At 47.3% G+C, this 19,056-nt stretch overlaps 2 protein-coding genes across 4 annotated transcripts in view; one reads left to right on the top strand and one right to left on the bottom strand.

Annotated features, from left to right (window-relative positions):
- The window catches only part of fgf14 (fibroblast growth factor 14), an 84,556-nt gene extending 66,912 nt beyond the window's left edge, over positions 1–17,644 (top strand). For all 3 annotated transcript variants that reach the window (XM_040200628.2, XM_078090801.1, XM_040200629.2), the window contains exons 4-5: positions 12,752–12,950; positions 14,024–17,644. In XM_040200628.2, the coding sequence (XP_040056562.2) occupies positions 12,752–12,950; positions 14,024–14,169 (345 nt within the window). In that variant the 3' untranslated portion in view covers positions 14,170–17,644. The remainder of the gene's footprint in view (positions 1–12,751; positions 12,951–14,023) is intronic.
- Positions 17,645–17,721: 77 nt separating this feature from the next.
- itgbl1 (integrin, beta-like 1) overlaps positions 17,722–19,056 on the bottom strand; it is a 30,594-nt gene continuing 29,259 nt past the window's right edge. The window contains exon 11 of the mRNA XM_078090799.1: positions 17,722–18,163. Within this exon, the coding sequence (XP_077946925.1) occupies positions 18,075–18,163 (89 nt within the window). The 3' untranslated portion in view covers positions 17,722–18,074. The remainder of the gene's footprint in view (positions 18,164–19,056) is intronic.

Genomic DNA, 19,056 nt, shown 5'->3' with positions numbered 1-19,056 from the left:
ACTTCATTCAAACTGCTGAGTTCTGCTGTCTATCAAAACCTTTGCAGAAATCAAGCCAACAACATCTTCATAGTGGTGCAAACTCAATGTTCTTTAAAATAAAACTTGTTTTTTTGAGTGTCAAAAGATCGAAGAACCTAAAAGCATTTCTTCTAACTTCATACTACGCTATTACTAGTGGCTAGTTGTGCCATGTAAACCCATCTGCACAATTCAATTCACACAATTGAGTAGGGACCATGTCTAATAATGTATATGCAGATCCCATTAAGAGTGACCATTTAGCAGGACACAGCTACCTTGTGATTGACAGGCCACTACCTCGATCATATTTATAGAGTGTCTCTACCTCAGTCGTCCGCAGTCAAAACACGGTGACTTTTGCACACTAGCTGCAAAAGAAAATTGGCAAATTCCAAAACGCCAAGATAGCCAAGGCCAAAATAATGAACTCGCTTGAGGCTTCAAAACCCGCAGTCCACAAAGTAACGTGTGAGGTCCTGACGACTATGTCCCCTTGTGTCTCATGAGAACATCAAAGGATGTCGGGGTCAGAAAGTGAGGGCTGGGACAATGTTTCACGGCCTTGAGATAAGAACAGCCGCACCTCTGCATCATTAGATCAGATCCCAAACCTTTCCTGTCGAGCCCCCCTTTGATGATATAGGAACATTAAATACCCCCGCGTGTCCCCATTATATTTCTTTCCGCGTTGCTCTGTGTCTTTCTCGCTCTCTTTGTGTCTCTGTGTGTCTCTCTGTCTGTCTTTCTGGATATATATAAATAATCGTCAGCCCTTTGTAAAATATTTGCCTGGTTGTTTTGAACGTACTTGCAGCGTTCTTGAAATGAATACATTGTGTTATGTTTGATAATCAGACAGATTACACATTTTGGACTAAAAGCATAAGCGCTCCAGAAAATACATATTGTCAGGGTTGCGGGTGGAAGGCAGGACTCAAACGCAGAGTTGTCAGGAAACACAAAGGACTTTAATAGTCAATGTTCAAAAACACAGGAACCGGGAGGAAACGCAGCAGGCAACATGTGTGAAAAAAAGACAATGACGCGACAAGTGACACAAGAGACACACGGCTTAAATACACAAGGGAGGTGCAGGTGATTGGACACAGGTGGAAACTATTAGACGAACACAGGGGATGACGAGACAAGGCAGGAAGTGAAGTTACCCGGGGACACGAGTGGCACAAAACTACAAAATAAGACAGGAAGTGAACCACACCGTGACAGTACCCCCCCCTCAAGGGCCGACTTCCAGGCGGCTCACACTAGAGCGAAACAAGGGGTGGGGGGGAGGGAAACCCGAGACGTTGGTCGGACCACCCGGGAAACTCTGGGGGTCGGCCCGGCGGGCGGCCAGACGAGCGGGGAGCCTCTGGGGGTCGGCCCGGCGGGCGGTCACCAATCCGGCTCCGGAGCGGCGACTGTAGGGCACGGAACGTCTCTAGAATGGCAGACTCTGAGACACGGAACACCTCCGTAGTAGTCGGCTCGGGGACAGGGAACACCTCCGTAGTCGGCTCCGGCTCGGGGACAGGGAACACCTCCGTAGTCGGCTCCGGCTCGGGGACAGGGAACACCTCCGTAGTCGGCTCCGGCTCGGGGACAGGGAACACCTCCGTAGTCGGCTCCGGCTCGGGGACAGGGAACACCTCCGTAGTCGGCTCCGGCTCGGGGACAGGGAACACCTCCGTAGTCGGCTCCGGCTCGGGGACAGGGAACACCTCCGTAGTCGGCTCCGGCTCGGGGACAGGGAACACCTCCGTAGTCGGCTCCGGCTCGGGGACAGGGAACACCTCCGTAGTCGGCTCCGGCTCGGGGACAGGGAACACCTCCGTAGTCGGCTCCGGCTCGGGGACAGGGAACACCTCCGTAGTCGGCTCCGGCTCGGGGACAGGGAACACCTCCGTAGTCGGCTCCGGCTCGGGGACAGGGAACACCTCCGTAGTCGGCTCCGGCTCGGGGACAGGGAACACCTCCGTAGTCGGCTCCGGCTCGGGGACAGGGAACACCTCCGTAGTCGGCTCCGGCTCGGGGACAGGGAACACCTCCGTAGTCGGCTCCGGCTCGGGGACAGGGAACACCTCCGTAGTCGGCTCCGGCTCGGGGACAGGGAACACCTCCGTAGTCGGCTCCGGCTCGGGGACAGGGAACACCTCCGTAGTCGGCTCCGGCTCGGGGACAGGGAACACCTCCGTAGTCGGCTCCGGCTCGGGGACAGGGAACACCTCCGTAGTCGGCTCCGGCTCGGGGACAGGGAACACCTCCGTAGTCGGCTCCGGCTCGGGGACAGGGAACACCTCCGTAGTCGGCTCCGGCTCGGGGACAGGGAACACCTCCGTAGTCGGCTCCGGCTCGGGGACAGGGAACACCTCCGTAGTCGGCTCCGGCTCGGGGACAGGGAACACCTCCGTAGTCGGCTCCGGCTCGGGGACAGGGAACACCTCCGCAGTCGGCTCCGGCTCGGGGACAGGGAACACCTCCGTAGTCGGCTCCGGCTCGGGGACAGGGAACACCTCCGTAGTCGGCTCCGGCTCGGGGACAGGGAACACCTCCGTAGTCGGCTCCAGCTCGGGGACACGGAACACCTCCGTAGTCGGCTCCAGCTCGGGGACACGGAACACCTCCTCAGTCGGCGGCGGCTCAGCCCCCCCCATAACCCACCCCATAGCCCCCCCCTCAAGGGCCGGATCCCAGACGGCCCTCAAATCACCAACGGGAGGGTGGGAGAGGACCATGGGATGGGAGGGAGGGAGCCTGAGTCTCGGAGCGGGGACTGGGGGCGTCGGGGTCATGGCTGAGAGTCTCGGAGCGGGGACTGGCCGAGTCGGGGGCATGGAACGTGGGGCCGGTACTGGTCGGGTCGGGGGCATGGAACGTGGGGCCGGTACTGGTCGGGTCGGGGGCATGGAACGTGGGGCCGGTACTGGTCGGGTCGGGGGCATGGAACGTGGGGCCGGTACTGGTCGGGTCGGGGGCATGGAACGTGGTGCTGGTACCGGGGGCATGGATCGTGGCGCTGGCTCGGGGGTCGGGGACATGGATCGTGGCACTGGCTCGGGGGTCGGGGGCATGGATCGTGGCACTGGCTCGGGGGTCGGGGGCATGGATCGTGGCACTGGCTCGGGGGCCGGGGGCATGGATCGTGGCACTGGCTCGGGGGTCATGGGCTTGGGTCGGGAGGCCGGGACGGGAATCTGCTGCGGCCCAGCGCGGGACATCTTGCGCTGCGACCGAGCGGGGTCGGGACGTCGCTGCGGCCCAGCGCTGGACATCTTGCGCTGCGACCGAGCGGGGTCGGGACGTCGCTGCGGCCGAGCGTGGGGAGCATAGGTGGCCTGTAGTCGGACCGCAAGGTCCATTACCCGCTCCCAGTGCGAATCGCCGCCAGACGACCACGAAATGGTCTCCTCCTCTGGGGACCATGTGGGGGGCGGCGGATGGTGACCCAGATGCCTACTGAGGGCTCCAGATGGGGAGACGGAGTAGTACAAGTACCCAGCTGGAACCCCCGGGAGGACCGTTCCCCCACTACGGGCAGCCCGCTGGAGACTCCGTGGACCGCCCATTGCCAGACGGGTTCCCCTGAACTCGTCCAAGGGAAAAAACTCTGCTGAGTCCTTTCTTGGTCGCGTCATTCTGTCAGGGTTGCGGGTGGAAGGCAGGACTCAAACGCAGAGTTGTCAGGAAACACAAAGGACTTTAATAGTCAATGTTCAAAAACACAGGAACCGGGAGGAAACGCAGCAGGCAACATGTGTGAAAAAAAGACAATGACGCGACAAGTGACACAAGAGACACACGGCTTAAATACACAAGGGAGGTGCAGGTGATTGGACACAGGTGGAAACTATTAGACGAACACAGGGGATGACGAGACAAGGCAGGAAGTGAAGTTACCCGGGGACACGAGTGGCACAAAACTACAAAATAAGACAGGAAGTGAACCACACCGTGACACATATATGTATTTTTTAGCTGCGGGGATACAAATACTGACTACAAATGTAATATAGCAGCTGATTGGTAGTTGGGTTGGTTTCTGTAGCCGTGCTACATTTTATCCCCAGAGAGAGACAGCCTGTCGGGGAATCCTCCGCCGTCCTCCCCTCGTGCACACACACTCAGGCTCAAAGCTCTGCTTGCTGGTCAACAGGGATTCAGGACGGATGGATACTGTGAAATGGCCCCTCTATAGTCAAATTTTAAAAATATGACCAAAGCTCTCAATCCTATTACTTATTAAACCAGGCGATTTGAAGAAATCACAGTTTTAGTGTAGCTTTTTTTCAAAAGGACTAGCAGGTTACAGTATATATAAGTACGTTATATATAAGTACGACCCCATACACTCAAGGTTTGGTCAACGGTAAGAATAATATAATAATAAAAATACTGTATGTCATTGTGACAATCCTATAGTCTTTAGAGGTTTGCAAGGATCATACCGAGACATTTGTTTTAGCTTTACAATTCCAAATCTGTTAGAATTTAATTTTTCGCACTACTATTTAAAAATATTTTTAGTAGTTATGTTGTTTGGGTTCAACATTTTTGACTTATTTTCAAAATCTTCATATAAATATTTATTTATTTTTACTGATCGATGGTTTAAATGTCATTCATTTTTAATTTCAATCATTTCAACCATTTTAAAACTCAAAATCAGTGAATTTGCGCATCAAACAGAGGAGCTGAGTGCGATCCCTCACATCACCCTTTGTCATAGTTTGTCCCCACTGTATTTATTTGTTGACACTTTAATTACACATGCTTTCGTATGTGTAGACCATATTTAGTATTGCTGATCCATCATTATTGGATAAAAGCTTCAGGCAGACAGTACCTCTGCCTGAACGAAGGGGGCGTGAGAGAGCTCACCGGGCGGCTTTATGCTCCTTCTGTCGTTGCTCTCATTCAACACTTCTTCGTCTTCTATCTTGCTTCAACTGCAAAAATGAAAGACAAAAAAATATTCTCTAAACTGGACTGTAAGTTGAAGCATCGTAGTAAATCCTGGGAAACTCACGGCGCAGCTAAAAGGTTTGCTTTAAGTGACGGGACGGGACAATTACTCTCTTATCAAACAGGTGCTGCTACAAGGAAACCGTCATAGGTGACCGTGCTCACTCTGCCGTAGGCCATGTAGTCTGTTTTCATTCAAACTGAATGAGCAGTTAAATGAATCCAATGTAGTAAATTTATATTCTTGCCAGCACATTGAAGCAGCTCTGCATTTGGCCGTAAAAATGAAATTACTTTTTGTTGCATGTTTACAGCCGCAGGTCAAAACACGATTAATATAAGTTAGCATTGATGGCACCAGGCTGTTGCATGCGAGATCGACTGCCCACATGCATGGTAATTAAGTACGATTTAGAGTGTGACGGAAAATCATCAGACCCTTTAGCCTCAACAGCATCTTCGGCTGTAATACGTTGCCAACTACACCAGAGAGGAAACAGAATTTTTGCATTAACAACAACAGAAACACAAAGCAAAGTAGGAAAGTATTCACACAAGCTTGACTGACAAACAAAAACCAGCAACACGATCAGAGACGAGTGGCAAAGACCAAGACGCTGGACGTAGAGACAATTACAAATCATCCCCGGCTCTCTTCTCACACGCCGCGAGCTCTTCGCGTAAATGAAGGCTACAGTTCACAGATGAGGAGGATATTAAGTGCAAAGTAGCAAAAGACACAGTGAGAGGTGAGAGAGAAAGTCACCACCAAGTGAAGGTACGTGGGACACTGTTCCTGAGGGTGCAAACGGCACAAACAGAGCAGAGGAGGAACACACACCTGTGGCATCTCACTTTCTCCGGGTGTATCGTCCTTATTTCTTTCTGTGTGTGCAGTAGTTGGACTGGCGGGGTTGGGTGATTCAAGCTGGGCGTATGTGTGTGTCTGTGGGACATGCTTGCTATAAGCCTGTCAGCTTGCTGCAGAGGCCAGACTCACACACACACACACACACACAACCACACAGACGACTGACTGCTGGTTCTCTCTGACAAGAAATGACTCGCCAATCTAGAAAAGAACTCTGGCGGCGCTGACACCAATCTGGCACCAATTTACGGATCAACAGCAGTGGATGCAGACGCACACACACGCACACACACGCACACACACGCACACACACGCACACACACACACACACACACGCAGATGTACGTTGATCTAGATGTAGGTGGTTGTGTTTATTCATACTTTCCTACAGCAGCTTCTTCTGTTTTTTGATTGAGTACGTTTAATGTTTTTTTTCATTCATTTTCATTTTAGTGGTTTATTAAAACTGACCCCAAACAACACATCATTTGCGAACCATCGCTGCTGTTTGCAAGCAGTTCAGGACAGAGCTCATCTGCTGTTTTTGGCTGCGGCTTATAAAAAAGAACTGCACAGCAGGTAGTAACAAAATAAATCATTTCAAGATTCTAACAGCAAAAGGCAACAAGGATTGACTCCACCATTTTAAAACATATTTCATGACCAACCATCGTCCCTCAGGCAACAGAAGAATGCAATAAGTTTGGTATAAGAACCCATTTTTGTGGCAGCAGCAGTAGGTTGCCCTTTAACTTTAAATTCCTATAGAGCAGAGGTCTTCAACAGGGCGTCCGCGGAGGTACTGCAGGGGGTCACGACATTTCTGGTTGACAATTTTTATATATATATATATATACATTTTTTCCCCACAAATTTAAATATCTTCAGAATTAGAATTGTATTTATTGTCTTTGAATACACATTAACATGAATCCAACATATTGTAGCGAATGGATAAATTGATGGAGAAGACGTCATCTTTCAGTCCACATCGCACACATTCATCTTCCCACAGCAGCTCTCAAGCTTCACTCACAGCACCTTTCATGTAAATACGACATCACAGGCAGCAGCCAATCAGATTGCGTTCATGCTCACGTCTAAAGAACGCAAAAATAAAAGATGGTGGACCAAACTCCGTAGAATAGGGGGTCCCTGCTCCATCTCGCCATCAGTTTGGAGTCCTTGGCCTAAAAAATGTTGAAGACCCCTGGTGAGACCTGGGTGCATGGACTGTATATAAGAAGGGTCCGTAGTCACCAGACAATTCATTTCAATTCCATTCATTTTATTTTGGATAGCCCAAAATCGCAAATTACTAATTTGCCTCAGCGGGCTTCTTCTTCTAGGAATTTGTCATGACAATTGGTGCATAACATCCGACAGTATGACAATGAGACGATGGACAACCAGACAAATAACACAAGAAAAATGAATTTACAATTTAAATCTACAGAAAAGAAGGCTATAGGCTAGGGGGATATAGAATAAATATGCTTATATACATATATATATATATATATATATATATATATATATATATATATATATATATATATATATATATATATATATATATATATATATATAGTCGAATAGACTAAATGAAGACTAAATACATCATGTTGTATTAAAGAAGACTTGAATAGTTGACATTATAAACTCATGTTTACAATGTTTACTGATGTTTACTCAAGTGAGAATTCGTCATTTTCTTTTGGACTTTTCAAAGAAGTTGCCCCCTGATGGACATTAGAGAGAATGCAGGCACCGCAGTATTCACTTCACTTGTTCAGCATGGCCAAGGACTGAGAACTGAGAACACCTTTGTGTAACATTTCCAAGCTGTGTGTGTAGGTTTGTGTGTGTGTGTGTGTTTGTCTGCTCCGGGCCAGTGTATAGGGTGTAATGGACTCGTCTTCGGGGAATCTTTATCGAACACTCAAGTGCTTTTGGAGGACAAACAGCTAAAAGGTGTTAGTGCTTTTTATCACCCATAAAATAACCTCACTTGGATTAAAAAAGAAACAGAAAAGAATGTATTACAGCATGTGAAGCTGACCATGTGCAAGGATATGCAAAATATAGTTCACAAAATCGCACAGGCTGTTCTCATCTGGTTAAATGAATAGGGTCAGGGGTTAGGACGTAAATGGTCGATACCCCATGAAAAGAAGTATAACGGTCGCACTGCGGTTTGTGAGTGGGTTTGGAAGGTCCAAACAAACCTGTCAGACAGGTACAGCCGGGGTTTTGTGAGTCAACGTGGATTTATTTCCCGCCTAACTTTCTTCTGTTCGAGGGACTTGCGTAGTCATTTCAACCGATCAACCACCTTCTCTTAAACCCAACTAACTTGTTTACTGGGCAGACTGGAGTTTATTTACAGAGGAACTTGTGCATGTAATAAGTAGAACGTTTCACTTGTTGCTATCTTTAGGAAAAGGCATGAAAAATCAGGAGTAACGTTTCGTAACACGCAAAGCACAAATGTTTTTTCAAAGATTGAATTGCATCTTATGTTATTCTAAAAAATAAATGAGATAAGTCATTTGCTATTGATTTATTTCAAGTTAATTACCAATGATAATCTTTATCATACAATTTCATGTTGCAGTACTTCTGTATGTCCTCTCACCTTTAACTTGCAAAAATCCGAATTGGAATGTTTTACTACATCAGAACTTTTCATCGAGTCGTCCATAAAGCGTGCGTGTGAATTGCTGATGTCGTCATTAAATATAGCCGATGATTTGCTGGAGCTCATCTGGTGCAACATTTGAGTAAGCATAGCAAAAGGGTATCGCATCTGAGCGTCAGTGGATTGTTCCTTTCACATTTTTATTTAAGGGTTCCTTCGTGCTGTGATACTCAAAGGTCCGTCCCGCTGAGCACCGCCTTTCTTTTGTCAGATAATAAGGAGAGCTGCTTGTGGCTTATTGTCGATGAATAAATGTTCCGTATTAAAAAAAACAAACACGACAACCGAAAAGACGACCGAAAAGACGACCGAAAAGACAGATAGTGCACACCGTGTGTGTGCACTATCCATGCAGCTGTTTACCCCACGCTCTCCTCTGGGTTTGATAATCAGGTGTGTCTGTCTGCTCGCACCGCCGCCAACACATGAGAGGCGCTCAGCATTGGGAATGCAGCTCAGCTTTCTGGAGGTTGACCTTTTTCCACGGATTAATGGGTTTTATACAGGCAGCATTAATAAACAATTTCTTGGTTTCCACAGTTGGGGTATAGCGAGCACTCGATCTGCATACTAATCTGAGCAACCCCCCCCCCCCGTCCGTACCCCTCTCCCTCCCCACGCGGGCCTCCTGTCACCTGCATTTAGGCGGTCACGCTCTGCAATCACGACACTCGCTATGTGATTTATTTTGTTTTGATTTTGTTTCACAGGGACTCTCTCGTATTTTACAGGCTGTTTTTTATTTCAAACTCCCACTCGTCTCTGCGTCTGTCTCTGCCTTTTTTTTTCCTGTGAGTGGTTGTTTTTTTCTTTAGAAATCCACTCAGGATCTGCCCCCGTCTCCCCTCAACCACTCTCCTCTGCCTTCACGTGATTGTTCATCTCTTCCTTTATTTCCGCTGCTGTTTTTTTTTTCCGCCTCGGCGACCACGGCCTGATTATGTGGTGGCTGAGTAGTTTTCGGCCACCTCGTGCTGTCTGAGGCCAAGGTCAATTATGGCCGTCCTCCGCAAAGCGGGGAGCCGCCGGTAGGGAGGGAGGGAGGGAGGGAGGGAGGGGGAGGTTTAGAGCGGGGAGAAAATAGACCGTTTGGTGACGCAAACAAAATGATTTGATTTGCCGCTTGGCGTGAAATGTGCTCCGAGTCTCACTCGCTCTCTTTCGTCTTCGATGTCGCCCATGTTCTTTACACGTTTGGGCAGAATTTAACGCCAAAGAACTTTCTCTCTGATTGTGTTTTGATACACAGGGATATATTCTTTTGACATATTGTTGACCATTTGGGATTTAATGGCAAACAATATTGGCAGACCGTGTTGTTATGAGAAAGATCGCCATAGAAATAGTTTGGTAACCCTGAAAAATGAGGGAAGCAACAGTCCTGATCCAGTCCATACTGGACCACTGGACCCTCACCACCAACATCAGGCTGAACAAGTCACAAAGAACCCACCTGCGCTTGCTTTGCCTCCTCAAACACAGTTTGTGTGCATGTAAGTGAATCATGTGCCTGGTAGCGGCTCGTGTGATTGCTTTGGCTCGGGGCAGTTTTTGCGAGGGCCCGACGAGTAATCAGCGTACCTGGACCGCCGCCACTAAACATCGTGTCTAATCACAGCAGCCCACCGACCCCCAGCGGCGCCGCTCACCTGACGGAGAAAAAGAATAGTTAATCGACTTGTTGAGGCAACTCGGGGGGACCCATTGGCTTTTAATCAGCCCGCCAACAGAGGTTTGCCTCTGCTGGTGAGCAGCGTGTCTGAACATTTATCGTGAAGGCTCGAATGAAGCAGTGCAATTATGATGTTTCGTAGTCATGTTTTGGCCTGGATGTTATCAACCCTCCGTTGTGCGTGTATGTTTATTTTATATCTTATTCGGTCACATGTCCAGACGGGAGCCACCCCTCCCTCCCCCCCCGACATCAATAACAATCAGCAACAATAAGCAGCCCTTTAACAAACTGCCCATCGCTGACACACAATGAGTCTTAATGTGCTCGATGAACATAATAATGACGGGGTTGAACGTGTGCGTCGTACAGAGGGGGTGTTTATTCGTATGACATTGAACACACCAGACGCTCCGGGCTTCATCAAATACAGCTCCGTTTTTTTTTTATTGCGTCAGTCGGCTGCACGTCTGTCTGTGTCGGCCCAGCTGCTGTAGTCGGCTATGGCAGCAGCATTTATGGTTTTATCCGAGTCCCTTCTTTTTAATAGTCCGTTAAAAGAATGACCTTGCGTAGCGTCGCGGCAACGGAGGAACCTCACGTTCATGCGCCACTCTGACCTCTCATCGTCGATGCTGTCTGTGCATCGTGCGTTTCTTGTCGCCTCGTCACTCGGGGAATGCCCACAAGTCTCCAATCAAGGGTAGAGAGGACACTTAGAAATACGGCCCGGTGCTCCTCGGGGATCCTTACGGTTCCCCCCAAGTGTCTCTCCGGCTCAGCTCTGCTTTCAGAGGATAAGCTCCGACTCCTGATTCTCCTGGAAGGCTGATTACGGCATAATCACGGCGCGCCGGTGTTCCACACTGAGCATTCAGCTCATACAGGACATGCAAGGCAGATGCAACGGAGGGGATTTGTGAAGTAGCTGTCGGACAAAAGGATGCTACGTGATTTCAGGCCTCGTTGCCACGGTGATTGCTGTTTTCAGGTTTTTCCGTTACCTCAGGGAATTTCATCAAATTTGTCACAGACATGAACCTGAACTCAAGGGTGAGCTGATTAGAAACGGGAGGTCAAAGGTCACTGTGACCTAACGCTTTTAATGCATAAATGTAGATGCGTTGGGCTAATTAGGACAGTTTCACAGGATGTAAAAATCGATGATGTAAACCTCCATCTTCTTTCTAATAGCTCAGCTTTTGATGGATTGCCAAGACTCTTTTCAGACACCTTGGTTCTTCCAATCAGCTGCCAAGTTCTTTTTGAAAGCGCTGTCCTTTTTCAAAACGAAGGCCTCTTGCATGTGGAACAAACCACAAAATGTGACACGTCAGGCTGCTGAACGGCAATAAGATAAGATAATGAGATAACGCTTCATTGATCGCGAGGGAAATTGTTGTGCAGCCGTAGCAGTACAACAAAAAAGTGATTTATGAGCAGATACCTGCACAACTAATGACATGCTCATCAGCCTGAAACTAAAGACTCAACATGGTAAACATCCCACCTGCCTAAAGTTGTATTCATTTAAGATCAACAAAATAATCTTGCACATCTAAATTATGCTTATTTGTTACAATGCAAATAAATGTATTCCTTACTATGGGTCCCTCAGGAAGCCTGCAGAAGGCGGCACGTGGCACCTATGAGAATTTGTATTTTTTTAACTTTTTTTCCTGATCGTAGTGACGTAAGCCGGCTCAGTGTGAGCTGCCCCGAACAGATGCAGTGAAAGTCTTCATCGTAACAAGTGTGCTTTGATTAATAACGCGACGGCCGTTTGGCAAACCTCTTTATTACCCTTCTGCTGTGGAGATGAATGGCGGCAGCGCAGAGAGACGCGGCGTCTCGCCGTTCATTCATCATTTCCATATCGAGGTGTAAAAGGATAGAGGAGTCGCCTAATTTGTTTGATCATGATTCCAGGTTGAGAAGGTAATCATAGACGAATTGCTGATAGAGACATAGTATTTGGGAGGAATGAGCCTTTTGGGGTTTTACCAATTAAAATAATGTTTGAGGAACAGCGAGCGTATCTTTACAAAGCCGCAGGTGCAAGGGGTCAACGGCAAATAAAATATATTATCTACCGGGAACATGAGCTAATTGAGTAAACGAGTGCTCTCGCATGCGATGTCAAGGTTTAAGGCCAAGGTGAGAATGAGAGTTGCATTTCATCCGAGCAGGTCATTGGGCCCGACTTGAGACACGATCACAGCGAGATGGACTCTGCAGCGCTAATCTTTTTCACGACCGATGGAAGTCCATTTAACTCGCAGAGGCCGTTACATTGTCAGCATGGAATAAAGGTGACCCCCCCCAAAGCAGTTTAAATAGCAATTATGAATCCGTCATTTGCTTAATTCGTATGTAATGTGAACCGTTATTATTAATGGGAGTCCACTGCAATAAGTTCCATTCAAATGGAGTCTTCTCTGTATTGTTGTTCTGTTTTTTTCTTCTTCTCTTATGAGCATGTTCACACATTTAAACCCAGTGCTTGTGTCTTTCCCTGCAGGAACTCTTCACAGCGGAGTGCAAGTTCAAAGAGTCGGTGTTTGAGAACTACTACGTGATCTACTCGTCCATGTTGTACAGACAGCAGGAGTCGGGGAGAGCTTGGTTCCTAGGGCTCAATAAAGACGGCCAAGCTATGAAGGGGAACCGGGTGAAAAAAACCAAACCAGCTGCTCACTTCCTGCCCAAGCCATTAGAAGGTATGTGCGGCCGTGACATCACTTTGTAACAGCACGGAGGGTTAGGGATGCTCAACATGGGTACAGAAAGACGAGGGTTCCAGACAGATGCCCTGCCTCCTCCCGCTATAGAGCATAATTTTCCTAAACCCTGCTCTCATTAGCAACCAACAAACTCGCCGCTGATTTGGACGAATGGAGAGATGAGCGGAAGCATTTTATGGTTTAATCATTTCATGAGATTTGGAAACAATTAACCCCTTCAGTTTTAGCCTCTAAAGGTTCAGACCTCAAAAGTGCACAACTTCCAAGACCAAATTGCCATTTTAAATGGCAACAGAACTTTCTTCATCAGATCAATTCGTCCAAACCTGAAGACATCCGCTTGACAGTTTCCACTTGCTATTAGGGGCTTGATTTGAATTATTATTTTATTAAAAATAATTGTCGGGTTAAAGCTTGCTAAAAACCCATCTTGAAGTTTTCAATATTTATTTACTCAGATGGGCAACATTTCTTCCCTATTATCTCTTCACTTTTGGGTGCCTGAAGGACTTTATCTGGTGTCCACTTTATTGTAAACACTGGTTTCTTTCTGCCGTGTAGGTGTAGGCACAAGAAACAGTGAAAAACACAACTACGCTTGTTACATTATAAGAGATGCCCTGTAGGGATGGTAGAACTATGTGATTCGTCAACATATTCTTCTAATTATGTGCTGGTTTACTGATCCTGCTGCGGTACGTGTGGAGTACACTGCAGCTTTGAGTGCTGATAGTCCACCGGACGCAGTCACTTACCGAGCTGACTCACAAGCATTTAAACCGTGGACTTGCAAGCTGTAGACCAGCTGCTGTGAAGTGTGGGATAATGAGGCACTTTTTGCTGTTTTGTTGTTTGCCGCCCCCGTGGAGACAGAAGCAGGTCAGGGTGGGCAAGACATCTATGTTGAAGGACATCTTCTCAGAAGATTTTAAATAATCCCAAAGAAAACTTGAAAAAGAACAACAAACAAATCATTAGTTGTTTTAACTTGTATGTTGACAGCAGAAGGAAAGTTCTCGCTAACAGCTTTTCCCTCTGCACCCCCCCAGTGGCCATGTACAGAGAGCCATCGTTGCACGACGTTGGAGAGACCTTGGTGCCCAAGGTGGCCGCGCCCGCCAGTAAAAGCACAAGTGAGCCGGCGGTGATGAACGGAGGTAAACCCGTAAGCAAGCCGGACAAGCCCGCCACATAGCCCCGCCCCCGACCAGCGGCCGGCGCGCCCCTGAGCTGGGGACGGGGGCATGACGGAGACTGGAGCCCAGACCCTCTCCTCCTCTGTGGACCGGATCCATGGAAAAAAAAGCAACCTTCCCTTTTTGTCTCTTGCGACTCCTCCTCCCGCCTCGACCCCACCCACCCCCCCTTTTCTCCACGCGGATGCACGGACAGCGAGGCGGCACAGAGGAGGGAGGAAGAGGATCCCTGATCATGGAATGCCTTTAGATTCCACCTAAAAACTGTGAGAACCCCCGTGTGAATGCGGCACTCTGCTTGCAAGAACCCCCCCCCCCCCTCGCCCCTCTCTTTCTGCAATGGCCCCCCTGCTTCAGCAGAGTCTGTGTACCATGAGATCTATTTTCTATACCACAGTTCACCAGCTATGTTCTGGGATAGAGACTGTATAGATAGAGCAAATATTTGGACTGTTGTCCTCTATTTTTTACCAGTACGTTCCCCTCTTCTCCCTCTCTTTCTATATCCAACCACGCTCGGCTTTTCCTCTTTGACAAGTAACCCAGAAAAGATGAAAACGTTTTTTGCAGGGGAGTTGTGTGATTTTCTAAGAAACACATTCAAACAGATGTGGCAACATTTGCACGCAAACAAATTCAAATTTTCTTGTTGGCCACTACGTGCACCCACACACACACACTAACAGACAGACACACACACACACACACAAGTTTGTGGAGTGGGAAAACTCAGAGTTATTTTTTTTTTGCTTGCTTTTCTTTGGGTTGTTTTCCAGCCGGTAGAAACGCGCTGGAGGCTGGCAGAGAGCTCCAGCAATCATAGATGAAGAAGTGTTAATTACCGCCACGGCAATCAATGCGAGGAGCTCCCTACACACAGACACACAACAGATGTGTGGTGTGGGCGGTAGAGCGCTGTAAGGAATGGTGTCTACATATCACTATCTTAGTCCCACCAGCGGTTTCGCTTCCGCCTCCTCTGGTAAATAGAAAGAACCTGAAGTCTATTTTTCTTTAATCTCATTTCCGAGCGTAGGCTCTAGGAATATCTCTAGGCCTTGTGGGCCTGTGTCCCTCACTCGCTGACTTCTTTGGACTACGAGGCGAAGGCTCGTGGCTTTGACCCAGATGGTCGACGGCGGCGGCGCTGGCAGCCATCTCATGGCAGCGCCTTTTAAAAAAAAACAACAACAGAAAAACAACATGGCTGAAAACCAGTAGGCAACATTATACTGGCTGCGTCCCTATTGGGTTTGGCCGACCTAACGCATGGGCAAAGGTAATGTTGTGCTCTCTCTTCTTGCAGCAGTTATACAGGAGATGGCTTATATTGTAAAATGTTGTATAACACTTAGGGAAAATGAATATTATAAATCATAACTTTTTAAATGACTAGATATTGTTCTTATTATTATTACTCGGAGAGGATTTGTCTCCTAGCTCAGCATGCAGAGTCCAGTACTGATCATCTTGGCCTGTCACATGCCTGTTTGGACCTCGCTCCCCGGCATGCGAAAACAGGCTCCCAGTCCCTGTCACTGGGGCCCGATGGTGCCTAACCCCCCCCCCACATCCGTGCAGAGGACACGTAGCATTGCCCGTTGACAAGCCACACTCACATGTGCTCTGCTCGGAAAATGACCAAAGTCTTTTTTTTCCTTCATCCCGAGAAACAAAACCGATTCCTGGCTAAAGAAAAAACCAATCTGATTCAATCCATCGAAGCTTTCACTGTGATTGCGTTTTGTTCTGTGCGAAACAATCTGACCCTCAATGAAAAGTCTTTGCTTGATGTCATTTTAGAGACGTACGTATACCTTGAATTAATCCCGTGCATGTGTTTTCTATGAGGAGCCGGGTGGGGGCATCGCTGGGTGTCGGGAGTCGCATGTCGCAGGCTGCAGCTCACAGCGCATCCGAAGGCTAAACCCGCTGCGCTCTCTGTGTCTGCATCTCCCTCCCGACTCTTGGCAGTTTATCAAAGTTCTGTCCTCAATGGATCAATTCATAACATTTGTTCTGGCTATTCAGGAATTTCTTTCCCCAATAGTTGTAGAATATGGAGTAGATTGTTGCTGCCGCGTGCGTTGCTGAAACAGACATTTTTAGTATGAAGGTGAATATCATTTTATTGGGTTTATATGATTGTTTCTTGTAACAGCGCATCGAAGCACACTCGTTGGAATGCTAATCTGTACAAAGCTGTTAAATGGCATACGATGCACACACACACACACACACACACACACACATAAGAGCTGAAAACCACTGTCGTTGTACATGGGGCGGTCCTCATTACAGCCAAACATCCTCCAATCACACACACTGTACATGCTGGGCTGCTGCTTCAGTCCTGCGGTCCAGACAACTGGCCCATAAGAGGCCGACTTTATTTTTGTAAATGCCCGGTGTGTAAATGTGCATCTCTGTATGGGTCTCTGCGGCCACCGTTTTATTTCAAATTAGTTTTTTGGACTTTTTCTCGTATACGGGTCGTGCGTGATGTTGTCTCCTGATACCAATCACGTTTGCTTGGCCCCGCCCCCGTCTTTATAGATGCATCACAAGAATATTCTAGCGAAAATCTCCGTTTCCAACCTCTTGTTTTGTGCATTGTCCCGTCTGTTGCATGGGGAGAGGATGGCATTGATGAACTGCATGTAGTAGGCTTTGTCTATCGAGAACTGTTGGTATGTAGCGCTAATTTTACATACATATATGCAACGAGTTTGTCTACACTATACAGTTTGTGTTCGTTGTATACGCACACACCACATATTGAATAGGATATTTATACAAAAAGGCGTACTGTAATGTCAGTAACATACTTAATGCAATATAGCGTGCAGTATATTATTGCACCTGTCACTTTCGATGGGACAAAGAAAACGGAGGTTTGGCAAGTTGAAGCATGAAAAAAAAAAAAGGCCAAAGTAGAATTTACATTAAATTTCCTTTGTGACTTCTCATCGGCTTTCTTTTCACGTGGTGACGGAGCGCTCGTGTCAATGCAGCTCTCCTCCCCCGATGCCACCTTTTCGAAGTGACGGGGACATCCAGCATGCCACCACGGAACCGTGTATGCCCCCCCCCCCCCCCCCAGTTTCCTCCACCCAGGAATGTAACCTCGTCACCTTTGTGTTGGGCGGGAAATGTCCGTCACGTACCGTCTGTACGGTGAGCTTTCATTGGCAAATTGTTTGGTTACCCGGTGGAGAAGAATAGGCACTATTACAATTATTTATTTTCAAACACCAACAAAAATAAGAATATATATATATATATATATATATATATATATATATATATATATATATTCCATTGCAAGTATGCCCATTGGAGTTATGTCATGTTATAACAGATTTGTAACCATGTATGATTAAGGTCTTCTCATTGTTTTCCATGCAAAATGTTGTCATGCGGCACATTTAATGTTTTATTATTAAAAAAAGAAATAAAAACCTCAAACAGTAACCTCGGCCTCAACTGTGTGTGAACTTTCTGTCCAGTTGTGGAGCAACACACCTCATCAGTCAAAAAACGGATCTACATTATTAAAAATAAACACGACTTTAATAATTGTTTCCTTTCCAACATCTGGACGGGTCATTGCATCGTATCATGTGTGTCCACATGGACTAAGCGTTCCTACATTATGAATAAAACAATGAAATATACATAAAGCTGTTTTAGAAACCGATGTTTGCACGGTAATATGTTTCTTCCACACCTACAATAAGGATCACTTGTAACCAGTACAATAAAATAATGAATGCTGTTAGTGATATGCAGAATGAAATCCAGGTTTAGTTTGGTCTTCTCCTTCCTGCGGTGCTTTTTAACCAGCCTGGTGGTGACGATCAGCGCTGCTGCGTCCGGTTGCTCCGGGCCTCTCCCCCCCCCTTCAGTACTCTTCTCCCACCCAGATCTCGCATGCGTTGCCCGTCCAGCCGTCCCAGCACTCGCAGTTGCCGCAACTGCACAAGCCGTTCCCTGTGAGGGCAATGTGAGAAGAGAAGGTGTCAATTGAGAGCTGCGCCGCCGCCATGCCGGAACCTTTAACAAGGTTCCTCTTTTCACACCGGGCTTTATGACCGGGTTGGATTTCTCTGCCCCATTGGGTTCCCTGCTGTGGACGCTTCTGCGGTTCCACGCGGCTTGTGCCAACACAGAAGAGGAGAGAAAGCACTGGTTTGATTAAGAGGGGGAAAAAGACAGACATCCACCCTGAGAACTCAGACCGCCATAAAGAATATAGTCACACATTAGTTTGTCGGCTACAGTTTTGAAGCCTGGAGTTTGATCCATCTTAGTTTAAAAAAAGCAATAACTAATAAATAATTGTCGGGCGACCAAAACTTTCATGAAAGTTCTAATAAAAACGGCATGAACGACTCCCAGAGGGGACAACGCTGCGGTAGCAACCCTTCAATCACCAGGTGGCCCCGCCCTGAAATATACCCGCTTTATGGTCATTTAGGTTCCTAAAGTAAGACTTTTCAACCAGACTGCTTTTTGGTGCCAGAGCACAGATGGGGAAGTGCTGTAGGTGAGAAGAGGAACAATAAAAGTCAGCTTAACCGCTTGTTGATCTTGTGAATCCAAGGAGCAGATTAGACAGCAGCTTCTCCATCATTGAAGGAAAAGTCTGGCCGCTCTGTTTGTTCGTCTCATTGTCAGTAAAGCCCTTAAAAGCCCCAAAACCAACAATCCTTCAAGTCTGTCTCTCAAAACATTCCAACTTCCGTCCTTCACAACGAGGTCTCGCACATACAGCCGAGTGATTTAACTATTTTAAACTGAGAATTATTAGACATCAATTTGAACGCAGTTTTAAAATCCTAATTCAATAAAATTAGTAATTTACTTTAACAGAATTTGAAGGT

The sequence above is a fragment of the Gasterosteus aculeatus genome, chromosome 16, assembly GCF_964276395.1.
Source record: "Gasterosteus aculeatus chromosome 16, fGasAcu3.hap1.1, whole genome shotgun sequence".
NCBI lineage: Eukaryota > Metazoa > Chordata > Actinopteri > Perciformes > Gasterosteidae > Gasterosteus > Gasterosteus aculeatus.
This window is presented reverse-complemented; position numbering and strand designations above follow the sequence as displayed.